Source organism: Lithobates pipiens, unplaced genomic scaffold (assembly GCF_037356315.1).
Source record: "Lithobates pipiens isolate NorthernLeopardFrog02 unplaced genomic scaffold, aLitPip1_a1.2 Scaffold_1, whole genome shotgun sequence".
NCBI lineage: Eukaryota > Metazoa > Chordata > Amphibia > Anura > Ranidae > Lithobates > Lithobates pipiens.
This window is the reverse complement of record NW_027507685.1, coordinates 92,075,894-92,092,202: the sequence shown is the minus strand read 5'-3', so window position 1 is coordinate 92,092,202 and position 16,309 is coordinate 92,075,894. Positions and strand designations below refer to the sequence as shown.

Sequence of the window (16,309 nt, the reverse complement as noted above, 5' to 3'; positions counted from 1 at the left end):
ATTCCTCCTCTGGATCATCCAGATGGTCATTGGCAAACTTCAGATGGGGCCTGGACATGGGCTGGCTTTAGCAGGGGGACCTTGCGTGCGTTGCATGATTTTAATCCATGGTGGCATAGTGTGTTACTAATGGATTTCTTTGAGACTGTGGTCACAGCTCTCTTCAGGTCATTGACCAGGTCCTGCTGTGTAGTTCTGGCCTGATCCCTCACCTTCCTCATGATCATTGATGCCCCACAAGGTGAGATCTTGCATGGAGCCCCAGACCGAGGGAGTTTGACCCTCATCTTAAACTTCTTCCATTTTCTAATAATTCCGCCAACAGTTGTTGCCTTCTCACCAAGCTGCTTGCCTATTGTCCTGTAGCCCATCCCAGCCTTGTGCAGGTCTACAATTTTATCCCTGATGTCCTTACACAGCTCTCTGGTCGTGGCCATTGTGGAGGTTGGAGTCTGTTGGATTTGAGTGTGTGGACAGGTGTCTTTTATACAGGTAACGAGTTCAAACAGGTTCAGTTAATACAGGTAACCACTTGCCGACCGCCACACGCAGATATATGTCGGCACAATGGCAGCCGTGGGCAAATGGGCGTACCTGTGCGTCCCCCTTTAAGAGGCGGGGATAGCGGCCAGCGGGACCGGCAAACTCGATGTCCGCCAGTCTCCCAGCGATCGTGTCACGGAGCCTCAGAATGGGGAAGTGTAAACAAGGCATCTCCCCGTTCTGACTTCGGGAGTGGTTATCGCTGTTCTGCGACTTGAAGCCCATCCCCCCAGTTAGAATCCCTCCCTAGGACACACTTAACCCCTTCCTCACCCCCTAGTGGTTAACCCCTTGCCTGCCAGTGTCATTTACACAGTAATCAGTGCATTTGATCGCTGTATAAATGACAATGGTCCCATAATAGTGTCTGATGTGTCCACCATAATGTCGCAGTCCCGATAAAAATCGCAGATCACCGTCATTACTAATAAAAATAAAAAAATTGTAAAAAAAATGCCATAAAACGATCCCCTATTTGGTAGACGCTATAACTTTTGCACAAACCAATCAATATACACTTATTGTGATTTTATTTACCAAAATATGTAGAAGAATACATATCAGCCTAAACTGAGGAAAAAAATTTTTTTTTATATATATTTTAGGGGATATTTATTAAAGCGAAATGTAAAAAATATTGCATTTTTTTTTCAAATTTGACGCTTTTTTTTGTTTATAGCGCAAAAAATTAAAACCGCAGGGGTGATCAAATACCACCAAAAGAAAGCTCTATTTTTTTGGGGGAAAAAAAAGGATGTCAATTTTGTTTGGGTGCAGCATCGCACGACCGCGCAATTGTCAGTTAAAGCGCCGAATTGCAAAAAGTGCTCTGGTCAGGAAGGGGGTAAAATCTTCTGGGGCTTAAGCAGTTAAAGAAAGAAATAACAGGTCTGTGAGAGCTGGAATTCTTACTGGTTGGTAGGTGATCAAATACTATTGTCATGCAATAAAATGCAAATAATTTTTTTTTTAAATCATACAATGTTGATTTTCTGGATTTTTGTTTTGGATTCCATCTCTCACAGTTGATGAGCACCTGTGATTAAAAATAACAGACCTCTGCAGGCTTTGCGAGTAGGAAAACCTGCAAAATCGTCAGTGTTCTCCCCACTGTGTGTAATTATATATACACTTTGTTTATTTTGCCCAGACATATTTTGGCAACTGTATTTCCATATGCCATGTCTCCCGTTCAGCAGATCATCAACTCGCCTTTACCGTTCTGTTGCTGCGGTCAGTTATCTCACGGTGACCAAAGTCTCTATGTGTCGGCCATTTTTATTTGATGATGCACTAGTAGCCACCAGCTGGAACCTCTACAAATCTATATAAATAAAGCACAATCATAACACGAGAACACAGAAAAACATGTAAAAACGTGAAAGTCTTAATGAAATATAACTTTAGAACAAACTTAATAATTTAAAATGCATACTAACCGAAAACAAAAAAAAGATTCCCTTTAAAAGAATAATCCAATAAAAGACAATTTAGATCCTATAGATTGTAATTTGAATTTAACTCTATATACTTTTACAATAATAACAGTGCAAAGTCCACAATCTCCGACCACGATTGCTTTCATCGAGCGATTTGGCTTTCCTTCCTGGTGAAGGATGAAATGATAAACATATAAAATACACGGCAATGTACAGTATATAGTCGAAAAGTGCAACATTAATAGCTGTACTTTACAATACGCCGACACTACGGGGTGTTTTCATAACATATATACATATAACTGCATATACATTCATTCTGCGGGGGGGGGGGGGGGACTCAAAAGTTATCCAGTTATTTCGCCATTTTCTCTCCAGGTTGAATGTTATTCATTCATACAGAATAGAGCAATTCAGGAAATTACTGCATTATGGCCACTAGATGGAGGTACTCATAGGAAATATACATTATATATATATATATATATATATATATATATATATATATATATATATATATATATATATATATTATATATATATATATATATATTTATTTATTTTTAACAAGTAATAGGAAATAAATATTTACTACGATCGTCTGATTCATTTTCTAGTGGCTCTATTTTTTTTTTTTATGACTGAATGACATTTGGTCTGGAGAAAAAAAAAAAAATAGCCTAACAATCGATGTTTCTGTTATTGGCATAAAACCGATTGTATATGCAGTTTTACCAGCTTTTTAAAAAAAAAATTTTTTATTTTTTTTTATACACCCCTAGGTAGTTTAGACAATGAGTGGGAAAATCAAATGCTTTTCATGCAACATTTAAGTTCTTTTACTTAATGCGTATGTCTGTGCAATAAAAAAAAAAACGCAATGTAACAATGCTGAAAATACAGTGAGATACCTATTGATCTTGCCAGAAATCCCAAAAAAAATAAAAAACGAAAAAAGATAAAAAAATAAAAAAAACCCTGAAGAAAAGGAAAAAATAGGGATGCACAGATACTGGCATCAGTGCTGATAGCGAGCATTTTCACAAGTACTCGTGAAAATTCTCCCGATAACCAAAACCGGCACTTTGCGGCGTGATTTGCATCTATACAAAACGAATGGGGGTGCAAATTACACTGCAGAGAATCGTGTGCAATTTTAACAGGAATTGTTCAATGGTATGCGGTTTCCCCCACCGCTCTGGTGTGAACCCAGGCTATAAACAGGAAGACAAGCCTGGGTCCAACACAGGAGGAGTGGGGGAGCATGCGATTCAGACAGGAATTGCACCGCATTCCTGTTCAAATGGCATGCAATTATTTTCAGAGCAATTTGCACCCCCCATTAATTTTGTATAGACGCATATCGCACCACAATGTATTGGCGAGTACTTGAACAAAAGTATCGGTACTTGTACTTGCCGATAAAAATCCACAATTGGTGCATCCCTAGTTATAAAAAAAAATAATAAAACAAACGAAATGAAAAAAACAACCAAAAGAAAATGAAAAATAAAAAAGCCCAAGAAAATAAAAAAACATGAAATAAAAAATAGAAAGCAAACATAAAAAAACAAGAACAAAACAAAAAAATAGAAAACAAAAAGCAAACAACAAGATTGAAAAACAAAACAAAAAAAAAAGACAAAAAAGTAAACAAGCAAAAAACAAAAACAAAAAAATTGAAAACAAAAGCAAGCATAAAACAAGAATGAAAAACAAAAAATTGATAAAGACACAGGAACATATAAATAAAAGACAATAAAAAGTCAAAAACAAGAGCAAAACAAAAAACAAAAAACAAAAAAATAGAAAACAAAATGCAAACATAAAAAAAAAAAAAAAAACAACCAAAGAGTGAAAAAAACAAAAGATGTAAAAAAGACCCAGGAAAATATAAATAAAAAAAAAATTAAGTAAAAAACAAGAGCAAAACAAGAGCAAAACAAAAAGCAAACATAAAATAAAAACAACCAAAGCGAATGAAAAACAAAAAATGGAAAAAGACCCAGGAAAATACAAATAAAAGAAAAAAGTCAAAAACAAGAGCAAAGCAAGAAAAAAAAATTTAAAACAAAAAGCTAACATAAAAAAAACCAACCAAAGCAAATGAAAAACAAAATAATTAAAAAGACCATGGAAAATATAAATAAAACACAAAGAAAAAAAAACAAGAATTAAACAAATAAAGAAAACAAAAACACAAACATAAAAACAAGAAAGGAAAAATCTAATAAGAATTTGAATATAAAAAAAAAAAAAAAAAAAAAAAAAAAAGGGGGGGGGGGGTGTGGAGACTCCATAAATCACTTGCTTTTCTTTCTGTTGTCACTCATCTACGCTGAGCAGTTTTGCCAGACCTGCCCAGTTTTCTGCTGGACTACAGAGCTCCTCCCTTTTATGTTATGGAGATGTGAGGGCTTATGTATGACAGAGGAGGACTGGGCGGGGCTGAGAACACAGCTTCGAATTTCAGTGCAGCAGAGGCAGCGTTGTGACCTCATTACAGGAAGTTAGGTGCTCACTTGATTTCTGGCAGATCATCAGATATTTTTCTTGTATTTGCAACATTTTAAAAGGGACAATACATGGGAAATGTGCATGCATTGCATAAAAGTACCAATTTTAATTTTTTTTTATTTCGCCCGGACATACACTTTAAAACATGGTGGCTGCACAGGCTAGATTTTAGTAGCGGGATACTAGAGCCAGGCTTCTGTTCATGAAGTCCAACATGACAAGCTCACATCATTATTGCTTTGCAGTCTGTTTCTGTAAACTGTACGATATTTGGGCTACTTGGCCAACCAAAGTCACTGAATCGTCCAATCAGTGACCAGATAACACACTGGAGTAAGTCTCAAGAAGTGGCAAGGCAAAAAAAAAAGGTGACTGTGGTAAAAGTGCATTCCTGGGGTGGGAACTGTCCATCGGTCACTGCATGGAGCAGCCGCTGTGCGGCAGAGAGTCCTGCAAGGTGATGGCCACCGATTTGGAGAGGTAAGTCATTGTGCCGAAGCGTCCGCTGGGGGCACTGTCGTAGAGCAAGCAGCAGATTCCAGTTCCGGGGTCAACTTTCAGCATGGTGTCATCTGCGCCGAGCACTTTCTGCCGAGAGGAAAAAAAAAAAAAGAAGGAACGCTACAATATTATTAATAAACGGGAATTATAGAGCGCCTGCGGGTAGTGCGGCACTATTCGAAAAAGGGAGAAGGTCCAGTCTCCAAATACAAGAGGATTGGGAGAGCGTTGGCCATGAGAGCTAGCAATCTAAAAAGGGAGTGGCCCCATCACTGGTGGACTCTGATGAGATGTGAGGGATCTAATGTGATGGGGGGGGCCTCTGATGTGAAAGGGGCTCCAATGTGATGGGGGGAATCATGTATAGGGGATCTCTGATGCACAGGGGAACCTTCAATGTGATGTGGGGCCTCTGATATAAATAATGGGATAATGGGGACCTCTATTGTTATGAAAGGATGTCTGATGTGATTGGGGGGGTGGGGGGACATCTATTGTGCTGAAGGGATGTCTGATATGATGAGGAGGGAGGAGACATCTGATGTGATGAAGGGATGTGTGATGTGTTGAGGGGGGGGGGGGGCATCTATTGTGATGGAGGGATGTGTGATGTGATGAAGAGACCTTTGATGCGAAGAAGGTGGGGACCTCTGATGCGAGGAGGAGAAGGGCGGACCTCTGATGCGAGGAGGAGAAGGGCGGACCTCTGATGTGAAGGGGGGGGGCGGACCTCTGGTGTGAAGGGGGGGCGCACCTCTGGTGTGAAGGGGGGGCGCACCTCTGGTGTGAAGGGGGGGCGGCGCACCTCTGGTGTGAAGGGGGGGCGGCGCACCTCTGGTGTGAAGGGGGGGCGGCGCACCTCTGGTGTGAAGGGGGGGCGGCGCACCTCTGGTGTGAAGGGGGGGGCGGCGCACCTCTGGTGTGAAGGGGGGGGGCGGCGCACCTCTGGTGTGAAGGGGGGGGCGGCGCACCTCTGGTGTGAAGGGGGGGCGGCGCACCTCTGGTGTGAAGGGGGGGCGGCGCACCTCTGGTGTGAAGGGGGGGCGGCGCACCTCTGGTGTGAAGGGGGGGCGGCGCACCTCTGGTGTGAAGGGGGGGCGCGCACCTCTGATGTGAAGGGGGGGCGGCGCACCTCTGATGTGAAGGGGGGGCGGCGCACCTCTGATGTGAAGGGGGGGCGGCGCACCTCTGATGTGAAGGGGGGGCGGCGCACCTCTGATGTGAAGGGGGGGCGGCGCACCTCTGATGTGAAGGGGGGGCGGCGCACCTCTGATGTGAAGGGGGGGCGGCGCACCTCTGATGTGAAAGGGGGGCGGCGGACCTCTGATGTGAAAGGGGGGCGGCGGACCTCTGATGTGAAGGGGGGGCGGCGCACCTCTGATGTGAAGGTGGGGCGGCGCACCTCTGATGTGAAGGGGGGGGCACACCTCTGATGTGAAGGGGGGGGCACACCTCTGATGTGAAGGGGGGGCACACCTCTGATGTGAAGGGGGGCACACCTCTGATGTGAAGGGGGGGGCGCACCTCTGATGTGAAGGGGCGGCAGACCTCTGATAAGAAGGGGGGCGGACCTCTGATAAGAAGGGGGGCGGACCTCTGATAAGAAGGGGGGCGGACCTCTGATAAGAAGGGGGGCGGACCTCTGATAAGAAGGGGGGACCTCTGATAAGAAGGGGGGGACCGGGGGGGGGCCTCCAGATTTTGCATACTTTAAGGGCGCTGTGACTTAAAAAAAGATTAGGAAACTTGGATATAAATTCTGTAATAACACGTCAGCCGGTGTCGGAATGTGGATGGTATTCTGTCCACAGATGTGATCACTACAGATGACGTTGCACACACCATGGGCTGGATGTAATCTATTATACATGGGAAGAGGACGGCTCCTGACCTGCTCTTGACAGAAGAGTTCATTAGCGATGCGAACAATCTTCTCAACATGGATGATTCCCCCCACACTCTGTATATCCACTTCAGCAAGCATGGTCAGGACCAATATGGCCTCCACCAGCAGCTGCCGGTACTCCGGCTGAGGCACGCGGTTCAAGACGGACTCCACATGTGCTGAGAATTTCAACTCGCCCGGCGTCATCTGTAATTAGCAAAATTCAATTTAAATCGGCTACAAAATTGTGCAAAAAATGTAAACGGTTTAAAGAGACCCCAACACCACATCGTTTATTTTCCCGTACAATTATATGTGCATTTATAGTATCTTATACACACCATTTCCCCTGTATAGACATTCAAAATCCCTGAGACCACTGCGGGGTGCCACCATCTTGGAATGATGTCAGCAGCCCCAGAAGACTAAAACCTGACACTCAAATACTATCCTTCTCCCTAGCAGCTACATAAAACGTTAGGGAGGGGAGGGGCAGGGGAACTGGGCCAGCACAAACAGTATGACTACCAGAATAGGAGAGGGCAATAACATGCAAGGAGTGAGGAGCTGGGCCAGCACAGACCGTAGAATAGGAGAGGGCAATAACATTCAAGGAGGGGAAGAGCTGGGCCAGCATAGACAGCTTGATTCTCCCAGTGGTGGAGAGGGCTATGGCATGCAAGCTGGGAGGAGCTGGGTCAGCACAGAACGTAATTAAAATGTTATGTAGGGAGGGGAGGGGCAGAGGAGCTGGGCCAGCACAATTAGTATGACTACCAGAATAGGAGAGCGGGCAACATCATGCAAGGAGGGAGGAGCTGGGTCAGCACAGACAGTATGACTCTCCCAGTGGTGGAGATAGCTATGGCATGCAAGCTGGGTCAGCACAGAATTTAATTAAAACATTATGTAGGGAGGGGAGGGGCAGAGGAGCTGGGCCAGCACAAACAGTATGACTACCAGAATAGGAGAGGGGGCAACAACATGCAAGGAGGGAGGAGCTGGGCTAGCACAGACAGTGTGACACTCGCAGAGGAGGAGAGGGCTATGACATGGGCAAGGAGGGAGGGGACTGTGTTTAGGAATGAATGCTCCTGAGGAAGTCACATTTTTCTATCAGACATCCAAAAGCCCTGGGACTGCTGTTGGGTGCCACCATCTTGAATGCGATTTCAGCAGCCTCAGAAGACACAAAGAGGAAGGGGCTGGGGAAGCGCAAAAAAGTGAACAGACACTCCCGAAGCAGGGCTTTGACAAGCAAGAACAGGAGCTGGCCCAGCACAAAAAGCACTTTGACACTTTCGAAAGGAGGGGCAAGGAGGAAATAGCTGGGCCAGCATCAAAATTAGACACTTCCAGAAGAGGAGAGAGTAAAGTTGTGCAAGGAGGAAGGAGCTGGGCCAGCAAAGTTATTAGACACTCCCAGAGGAGGAGAGGGTTATGGCATACAACGAGAGAGGAGCTGGGCCAACACAGAAAGTAATTAGACACTCCCAGAGGGGGGAGAGAATAATGATAGGCAAGAATGGGGATTCTGCAGAGTCTGGCCAGGAAATTTTGCATCAGCAGCTGTGCAGCTTCTACAGTACCCCCCTGGCAGGTGACATGGGCTCACCCGAGGTATGGAGTTATGACTTAGAGACCCTAATGGTCTCCAGCCAGAAGGTTGTGGTTCCCAGGATTACACCACCAACCTACCACCTTGGACGTGGTGTTGGCAACTCCAGATGATCCTAAGACGGGGGGAGCTAGATTAGCACAGAACGTAATTAGACACTCCCAGAGGAAGAATGGGCTATGACATGCAAGAAGAGGGGCTGGGCCAGCACAAAAACTATTTAGACACTCCCAGAGGGGGAGAGGGCTATGATATGGCAAGAGGGGAATGCTGAGGAATTAACAGGAGGAGATTACTATAACGGGCAAGGAGGGAATAGCTGGGCCAGCACAGAAATTAGACACTTCCAGAATAAGAGAGGGCTATGGCATGCAACGAGAGAGAAGCTGGGCCAGCACAGAAACTAATTAGACACTCCTAGTGGGGGTGGTGGGGGGGGGGGGCTATGACATGGCAAGAGGTGGAATGCTAAGGAATTAACACTCCTGAAGAAGTCAAATTTGCTAGCAGGTGCCCATTGCAAATGAATAGAGAACTGTATATGGAATGGAAAAATGCTTCACATAAGCATTGTGCATAGTTGCTTTTCTGGCCTTTTACCGACTGGAGAGGGCTATGACATGGCAAGAGGTGGAATGCTGAGGAATTAAACCTCCTAAAGAAGTCAAATTTGCTAGTAGGTTCAGAGGCCCATTGCAAGTGAATAGAGAACTTTATATGGAGTGGAAAAATGCTGCATGTAAGCATTTTGCATACTTTATTATTTTGGTTTTCTCTGCAAATTTCTAAAGAGTTCTTTAAAACATTGCAGACAAGAAACTAATCAAGCATTAATCCAAAGCTAAAGCTAAAATGCCAATTTTGGGTGCACTGACTCTATGCAATGCCATACCTCACGTGTGCTGGAAGAAGGCAGGACAAACCCTTCCACTGACAATCCATGGCACTGAAAAATAAATAAAAAATAAAATAAACATTTGCGAGACTCTGGCTTCTCCATGACTCTTCTTGTAATTTAAAGAATATGTATAAAACCCTCACCTTCTGCAAAATTGACCAGACTTTCTGGTAGAAGCCAACTGGTACTCTGTTCAAAGCCCCATCCAGTCTCCTTCTGCGGAGCCACTGCCCTTGTCGGGTGTCCGAGGCGTTATCGTCATCGGATGAGGTTGCGGTGAAAATGTCACCAGAGGCAGAAAGAGAATCGCCAGGCCTCTGAGGAAGGAACGCAGATGATAGATCAGGAAAATAAAAACAAACAATTTCACCATAACTGTTCCTTTAGTGTAGTTCCCCCCCCCCCCCCCACCTAGTCTTTCCTGATCCTCAATGAGCTTAGCCACCACTAAAGGATCTCCCATCAAGCTTTTCTTCTGCACATGCTGGTAGGATCTCCATTCATTCTTATGGAGAGGCCATCTGTTTTTCACCCCAAAAGGTCCAAGAAAAGTTTGCATTAGCAGTTATGGTACCCCCTGGCAGATGACATGGGCTCATCCGAGGCATGGAGTGACAACCTAAAAACCCAGGTTAGGTTGTGGTTCACAGAAACACACCATTGAGTACTTACTGGGCAGAAGGGTAAGGTGTGCGCGCTGATCACAGAGATAGGCAAGAAAGTAGTCATGTCCAGGCAGAGGTCTTGGCAGGCAGCAGGCATGAGAGTAGTCATGTCCAGGAAGAGGTTAAAGCAGGCAAGAAAACAGGTTGAGGCAGGCAGTAGGCAAGAGCATAGTCAAGTCTAGGCATGGATCTTGGCAGGTGGTAGGCAAGAGCAGTCAGGTCCAGGCAGAGGTCGAGGTAGGCAAGAGCGTAGTCAGGTCGAGGCAGGCGGCAGGCAAGAGAGTAGTCAGGTCGAAGCAGGCGGCAGGCAAGAGAGTAGTCAGGTCGAAGCAGGCGGCAGGCAAGAGAGTAGTCAGGTCGAAGCAGGCGGCAGGCAAGAGAGTAGTCAGGTCGAAGCAGGCGGCAGGCAAGAGAGTAGTCAGGTCGAAGCAGGCGGCAGGCAAGAGAGTAGTCAGGTCGAAGCAGGCGGCAGGCAAGAGAGTAGTCAGGTCGAAGCAGGCGGCAGGCAAGAGAGTAGTCAGGTCGAAGCAGGCGGCAGGCAAGAGAGTAGTCAGGTCGAGGCAAGCGGCAGGTCGAGGCAGAGGTCTTGGCAGGGTGCAGGCAAAAGTAGTCAGGTCCAGGCAGAGGTGGAAGGCAAGAGGAGTCAGGTCCAGGCAGAGGTCTTGGCAGGCAGAAGGCAAGAGAGTAGTCATGTCCAGGAAGAGGTTAAAGCAGGCAAGAAAACAGGTTGAGGCAGGCAGTAGGCAAGAGCATAGTCAAGTCTAGGCATGGATCTTGGCAGGTGGTAGGCAAGAGCAGTCAGGTCCAGGCAGAGGTCGAGGTAGGCAAGAGCGTAGTCAGGTCGAGGCAGGCGGCAGGCAAGAGAGTAGTCAGGTCAAAGCAGGCGGCAGGCAAGAGAGTAGTCAGGTCGAAGCAGGCGGCAGGCAAGAGAGTAGTCAGGTCGAAGCAGGCGGCAGGCAAGAGAGTAGTCAGGTCGAAGCAGGCGGCAGGCAAGAGAGTAGTCAGGTCGAAGCAGGCGGCAGGCAAGAGAGTAGTCAGGTCGAGGCAAGCGGCAGGTCGAGGCAGAGGTCTTGGCAGGGTGCAGGCAAAAGTAGTCAGGTCCAGGCAGAGGTGGAAGGCAAGAGGAGTCAGGTCCAGGCAGAGGTCTTGGCAGGCAGAAGGCAAGAGAGTAGTCAGGTCCAGACAGAGGTTTTGGCAGGAAAAAGTAGTCAGGTCCAGGCAGAGGTTAAAGCAGGCAAGAGTAGTCAGGTTGAGGCAGGCAGTAGACAAGAGAGTAGTCAAGTTTAGGCAGAAGTCTTAGCAGGTGACAGGCAAGAGTAGTTAGGTCCAGGCAGAGGTTGAGGCAGGCAAGAGAGAAGTCGAGTCCAGGCAGAGGACAAGACAAGTGTCAGGCAAGAGAGAAATCAAGTCTAGGCAGAAGGCAAGAGAGTAATCAGGTCCAGCAATTTGTGTAAGCAACAGGCAGGCAACAGCAGATTCAGTACCAAAGCAGTCTAGTTTTAGGGTAGTTAATCACAAAATTATACCCATTATAGTTTTTAAAAAACAACATTAAATACTCCCAATACTTACCTAAATTCTTGGTCATGTGACACAACAGGCCACAAGCCTTCTCTTTTCTGAACTGCAGCGTGTAAGCGTCCACCTTCAAGAGCCTATGTCACTCCCTGTGACATGGCCACCTCCTATGGGCTGTCATTAGCAAGTTCTTGAAGACTTCTGCGTTGTGATGACATAATGGAAAGGGGGTGGCAAGAAGACCAGTCAGTGTCAGTGAATTGAATCATAGAACCACTGGTCTTCACTCTGGAAAGAGGTTCTGGTGAGGGACATGTAATGGCAGACTCAGGTGAAGTTATACTGGTGACTGGTGGGAGGAAGGGGTAGAAGATGGTGGGACATGCTAGAGAGAAAGTGGTAACAAGGTTAGTCAGTGTCGAGGACGAACTGGAGCAGTGAATCAATGCTCTTTATTCCATTCTGGAAACAGATGCGAGCGAGAAGAAGGTGACGGCAGACTCAAGCAAGAGCAGTCATGGAAAAAGGGGTGGCAGGCAGGTGTAGAGGATGGAGGGATGACACCATGGAGAGGAGAGGACAAGACGACTGGTCAGTGTCATAGTTTAACCGCTACAGTAAATCATTGGTCCTGCAGCCAAGGGTCACATGATGATGGACTCAGGTGTGTAACATTGGGGAAGTGTGGGATGAAGGGGTAGAGAATGGCATGATGACATCATGAAGAGAAGGTGGCAACAAGACTGGTCAGTGGATTGGATAAACTGCTGTGGTGAATCATAGGTCTTCACTCTAGGAAGAGGTACAGACAAGGGTCATATGACAGCGGACTCAGGAGTGTAACATTGGTGAATATAATGAGGAAGAGGGAGGGGATGGCGTAACGACACCATGGACAGAATGCAGCAAGACCGGTCAAAGTTGTGGATGAAATGCAGTGGTGAATCACTGGTCTTCCTTCTAGTGAAGCAGTGTAGGCAAGGGTTGGTTGATAACGTTCACATTAGTGAACAGTGAAAGGAAGGGGTAGGGGATGGCGTGAGGACATCAGAGAGAAGGACACAACAAGAATGGTCAATGTTATGGATAACCTGCTGCGTGAACCACTAGTCTTCACTTTGGAAGACTAGTGGACAAGGGTCATCTGATGGGGGGGCTCAGGTGCAAAAATTTGGTAAATGGTGGTAGAAAGGGGTAGACGGTGGTGTGATATCACCATGCAGAAAAGGTGACAACAAAACTGGGTAGTGTCATGGATGAATTCCTGCAATGAATTATTGGTCTTCACTCCAGGAAGAGGTGCGGGAAAGGGTTAGGTTTTGGTGGTGGACTTAGGTGCGTAACATTGGTGAATGGTGGAAGAAAGGGGCAGGGGGTGGTGTGATAACATCATGGGAAGAAGGTGACAACAAAACTGGAAAGTGCCTTAGGTAAACTGCTACAGTGAATCTTCACTTTGGGAAGGATTGCGGACAAGGGTCATCTGATGGGGCACTCAGGTGCATAATGTGACAAACCCAACCTGGACAGGGGCTTTTGGAGGGGACTAGGGGCTAGCCTCCTACCCAACTGATTATGGCCCATGGAGGAGACTGGGGATTTTGTCTGCTTCTTCTGGTCAGGGCATGGTAAAGAGCTCAGTTAAGCCTCTGATCCCATGGAGAGAGCAGATCATTGTCTAATGGTGGACAACAACCTGATGAATGCGGACAGCGAGGCTTGGATTAATTCTCTGAATAAAGACAATAAAGCTTCTCTTCTGGAATGGATGGAAAGGTGTAATATTAATCTTGTACAGGTTAATGGTCAGAGCAAATATGGTGGCCCTCCTGCAGACTGGGTTTTAGTCTGGGCTCCCCCACTTGGGACAGAAATATTTATCAACAATATCCCTCAAAGTTATGAAGATAAATTAATTCCACTATTTCAGACTGCTGGAAAAACATTGTTTTGTCTCAAACTGTTGCCAGACAGTCTGAGGTGGGGTTTAGTCAAAGCACTGTCTGGGTGGGCAGTGATCTGAGTCACCTAGGCTTGTCTAGGTGACTAGTTAATTAGCTTATTGTACAATTAGATGTGTTTATGTTTATGTTAGTTGTTCATTAGATGTACTGTTATTACTGTTTACAGTTTGATTTGTTTAGGTCCGGATAATGTGATCAAGATCTTACCTGATTTTGTGCGGTAGATATTCTTTGTGAGTTTACAATAAAGGCAGTTCCAGTTTGCACCTAAGCTAGTGTTGTCTAGGTATTGGATGCAATTCTCAGCTATAATACCTTGATATCTTGATGGAGGCACCCAGGATGGGTACCAAGCGGTCCGTCACACATAACATTGGTAAATGATGGAAAGAAGGGGTAGATGGCATGATAGCACTATGCAGACAAAATCATGGACAGAAGGCAGCAAGACCAGTCAATGTTGTAGATGAACTGCAGTGGTGCAGGCAAGAGTCAGCTGATGAAGGCTTAGGTGCATAAAATTGGTGGATAGTGGGGGCTACGGGTAAGGGATGGTGTGATGACATCGAAGAGACGGTGACAACAAGACTGGTCAATGTGATGGATAATCTGCTGCTGTGAATCCTTGGTCTTCACTTTGGGAAGGGTTGCAGACAAGGGTCACCTGATGGGGGACTTAGGTGCGTAACATTGGTAAATTGGGGAAGGTAGGGGTAAAAGCTGGAGTTATCACCATGCAGAAAAGGTGACAACAAAACTGAGATGAATGGCTGCAGTGAATCAGTGGCCTTCACCCCAGGAAGAGGTGTGGGAGAGGGTTAAGTGTTGGCGGACTCTGATGCATAACATCAGTGAAAGGTGGTAGGGGATGGTGTGATGATATCATTTGAAGAAGGTGACAAGACTGGTCAATGTCAGAGAGAAACTGCTGTGGTGAATAACTGGTCTTCCATTAAGCAAAGCATTGCGGGCATGGGTCAGGTGACAGGGCTCTCAGGTGCGTAAAATTGGTAAACGGCGGAAGGAAGGGGTAGGGATGGCGTGATGACATCATAGAGAAAAGGTGACAACAAGACTACTCAATGTCAGAAAAACTGCTGTGGTGAATCATTGGCCTTCACTTTGGGAGGAGTTGCAGACAAGGGTCACCTGATGGGGGACATAACACTGGTAAATAATGGAAGGAAGGGGTAGATGTTGGCGTGATATCACCATACACAAAAAATGACAACCAAACTGGTAAGTGGAAGGATTCCTGCAGGGAATTATTAGTCTTCATTCTAGGAAGAGGTGTGGGAAAGGGTCAGGTGTTGGCGAACTCAGGTGCATAAAACACTGGTGAATGATGGAAGGAAGGGGATGGCATGATGACATCATGGGAAGAAGGTAACAAGACTGGAAAGTGCCATAGATAAACGATTGTGGTTAATCATTGCTCTTCACTTTGGGTAGAGGTGCAGACAAAGGTCAGGTGACGGTGGACTTGGGCGCATAACATCGGGGAATGATGGGCGAAAAGGGGAGGGGATGGGGGGAGGGGTTAACTTTGCCAGAAGGCGGCCGAAGATAATTACCAAACATAATATTAAATATAAAACACATACAACATATATCCACACTATACAAAGTATCAAACCAAGATCATACTTACCAATGAGGTAGTTGATAAGAAATCCACATCCTGTATCGAGAAACATAAATTAGCATGAAAGTGAACCGGCATGATGGAGCTTAGTTTATAAACATATAAATGTTAAATAATAGGCAAATGCACTCGATCTAAGAAATTAGAGTGGCGCAAGCCAAAGTTACTTCTAGTTTTTGCACTCTTGTCTTTATCAATTAATTCATCACCTTCGACTAAAAGGCAAAAATAGGATAAAAAAAAAAAGTCTTACAGTAATTTATTACATTGAAAATGATCACGACATGCAGGATGGTCAATTAATAGATTAATGATGTTAAATAAATTATTCATGTGAATGGTTTGGACATTGTAAAGCTGAAAAAAAAATGTAATTACAAAACTATCTGGTGAGTTTATTGCCAAAGCTTCCAGCAAAAGCAATTGTGGATTATGGTTATAAAGTTGGGGTGATCACATTTTTTGCATTTTGCCCAGGCATACCACTTTGATGTCTATAGAAAATTCACAGAGCTTTTCCCCCTGTGGAATCGCATGTACATATGTTCTGTTTAAATGGGGACAAAATCCAATATTAGGCTATTTTTTTCTTCTCTGGGTTGAATAATATTCAAATTGTAAAAATAGTGATTTTTAAAAAAATGTTTAAATCTATCTATCTATATATATATATATATATATATATATATATATATATATATATATATATATATATATATATATATATATATATATATATATAGATATATATATATATAGATATATATATAGAGATATATATATATATATATATATAGATAGATATATAGATAGATATATAGATAGATATATATATAGATAGATATATATATAGATATATATATATAGAGATATATATATATATATATATATATATATATATAGATAGATAGATAGATAGATAGATATATAGATAGATATATATATAGATAGATATATATATAGATATATATATATAGAGATATATATATATATATATATATATATATATATATATATATATATATATATATATATATATATATATATATATAGATAGATAGATAGATAGATAGATAGATAGATAGATAGATAGATAGATACACAGAAGTTTGGGAA

At 44.4% G+C, this 16,309-nt stretch overlaps 1 protein-coding gene across 1 annotated transcript in view; it reads right to left on the bottom strand.

Annotated features, from left to right (window-relative positions):
• Positions 1-4,599: 4,599 nt before the first annotated feature.
• Positions 4,600-16,309, bottom strand: part of PHKA1 (phosphorylase kinase regulatory subunit alpha 1) — a 140,602-nt gene continuing 128,892 nt past the window's right edge. The window contains 5 exon segments of the mRNA XM_077485894.1: positions 4,600-5,087; positions 6,892-7,092; positions 9,396-9,449; positions 9,545-9,718; positions 15,200-15,229. Coding sequence (XP_077342020.1) covers positions 4,914-5,087; positions 6,892-7,092; positions 9,396-9,449; positions 9,545-9,718; positions 15,200-15,229 — 633 coding nt within the window. The 3' untranslated portion in view covers positions 4,600-4,913.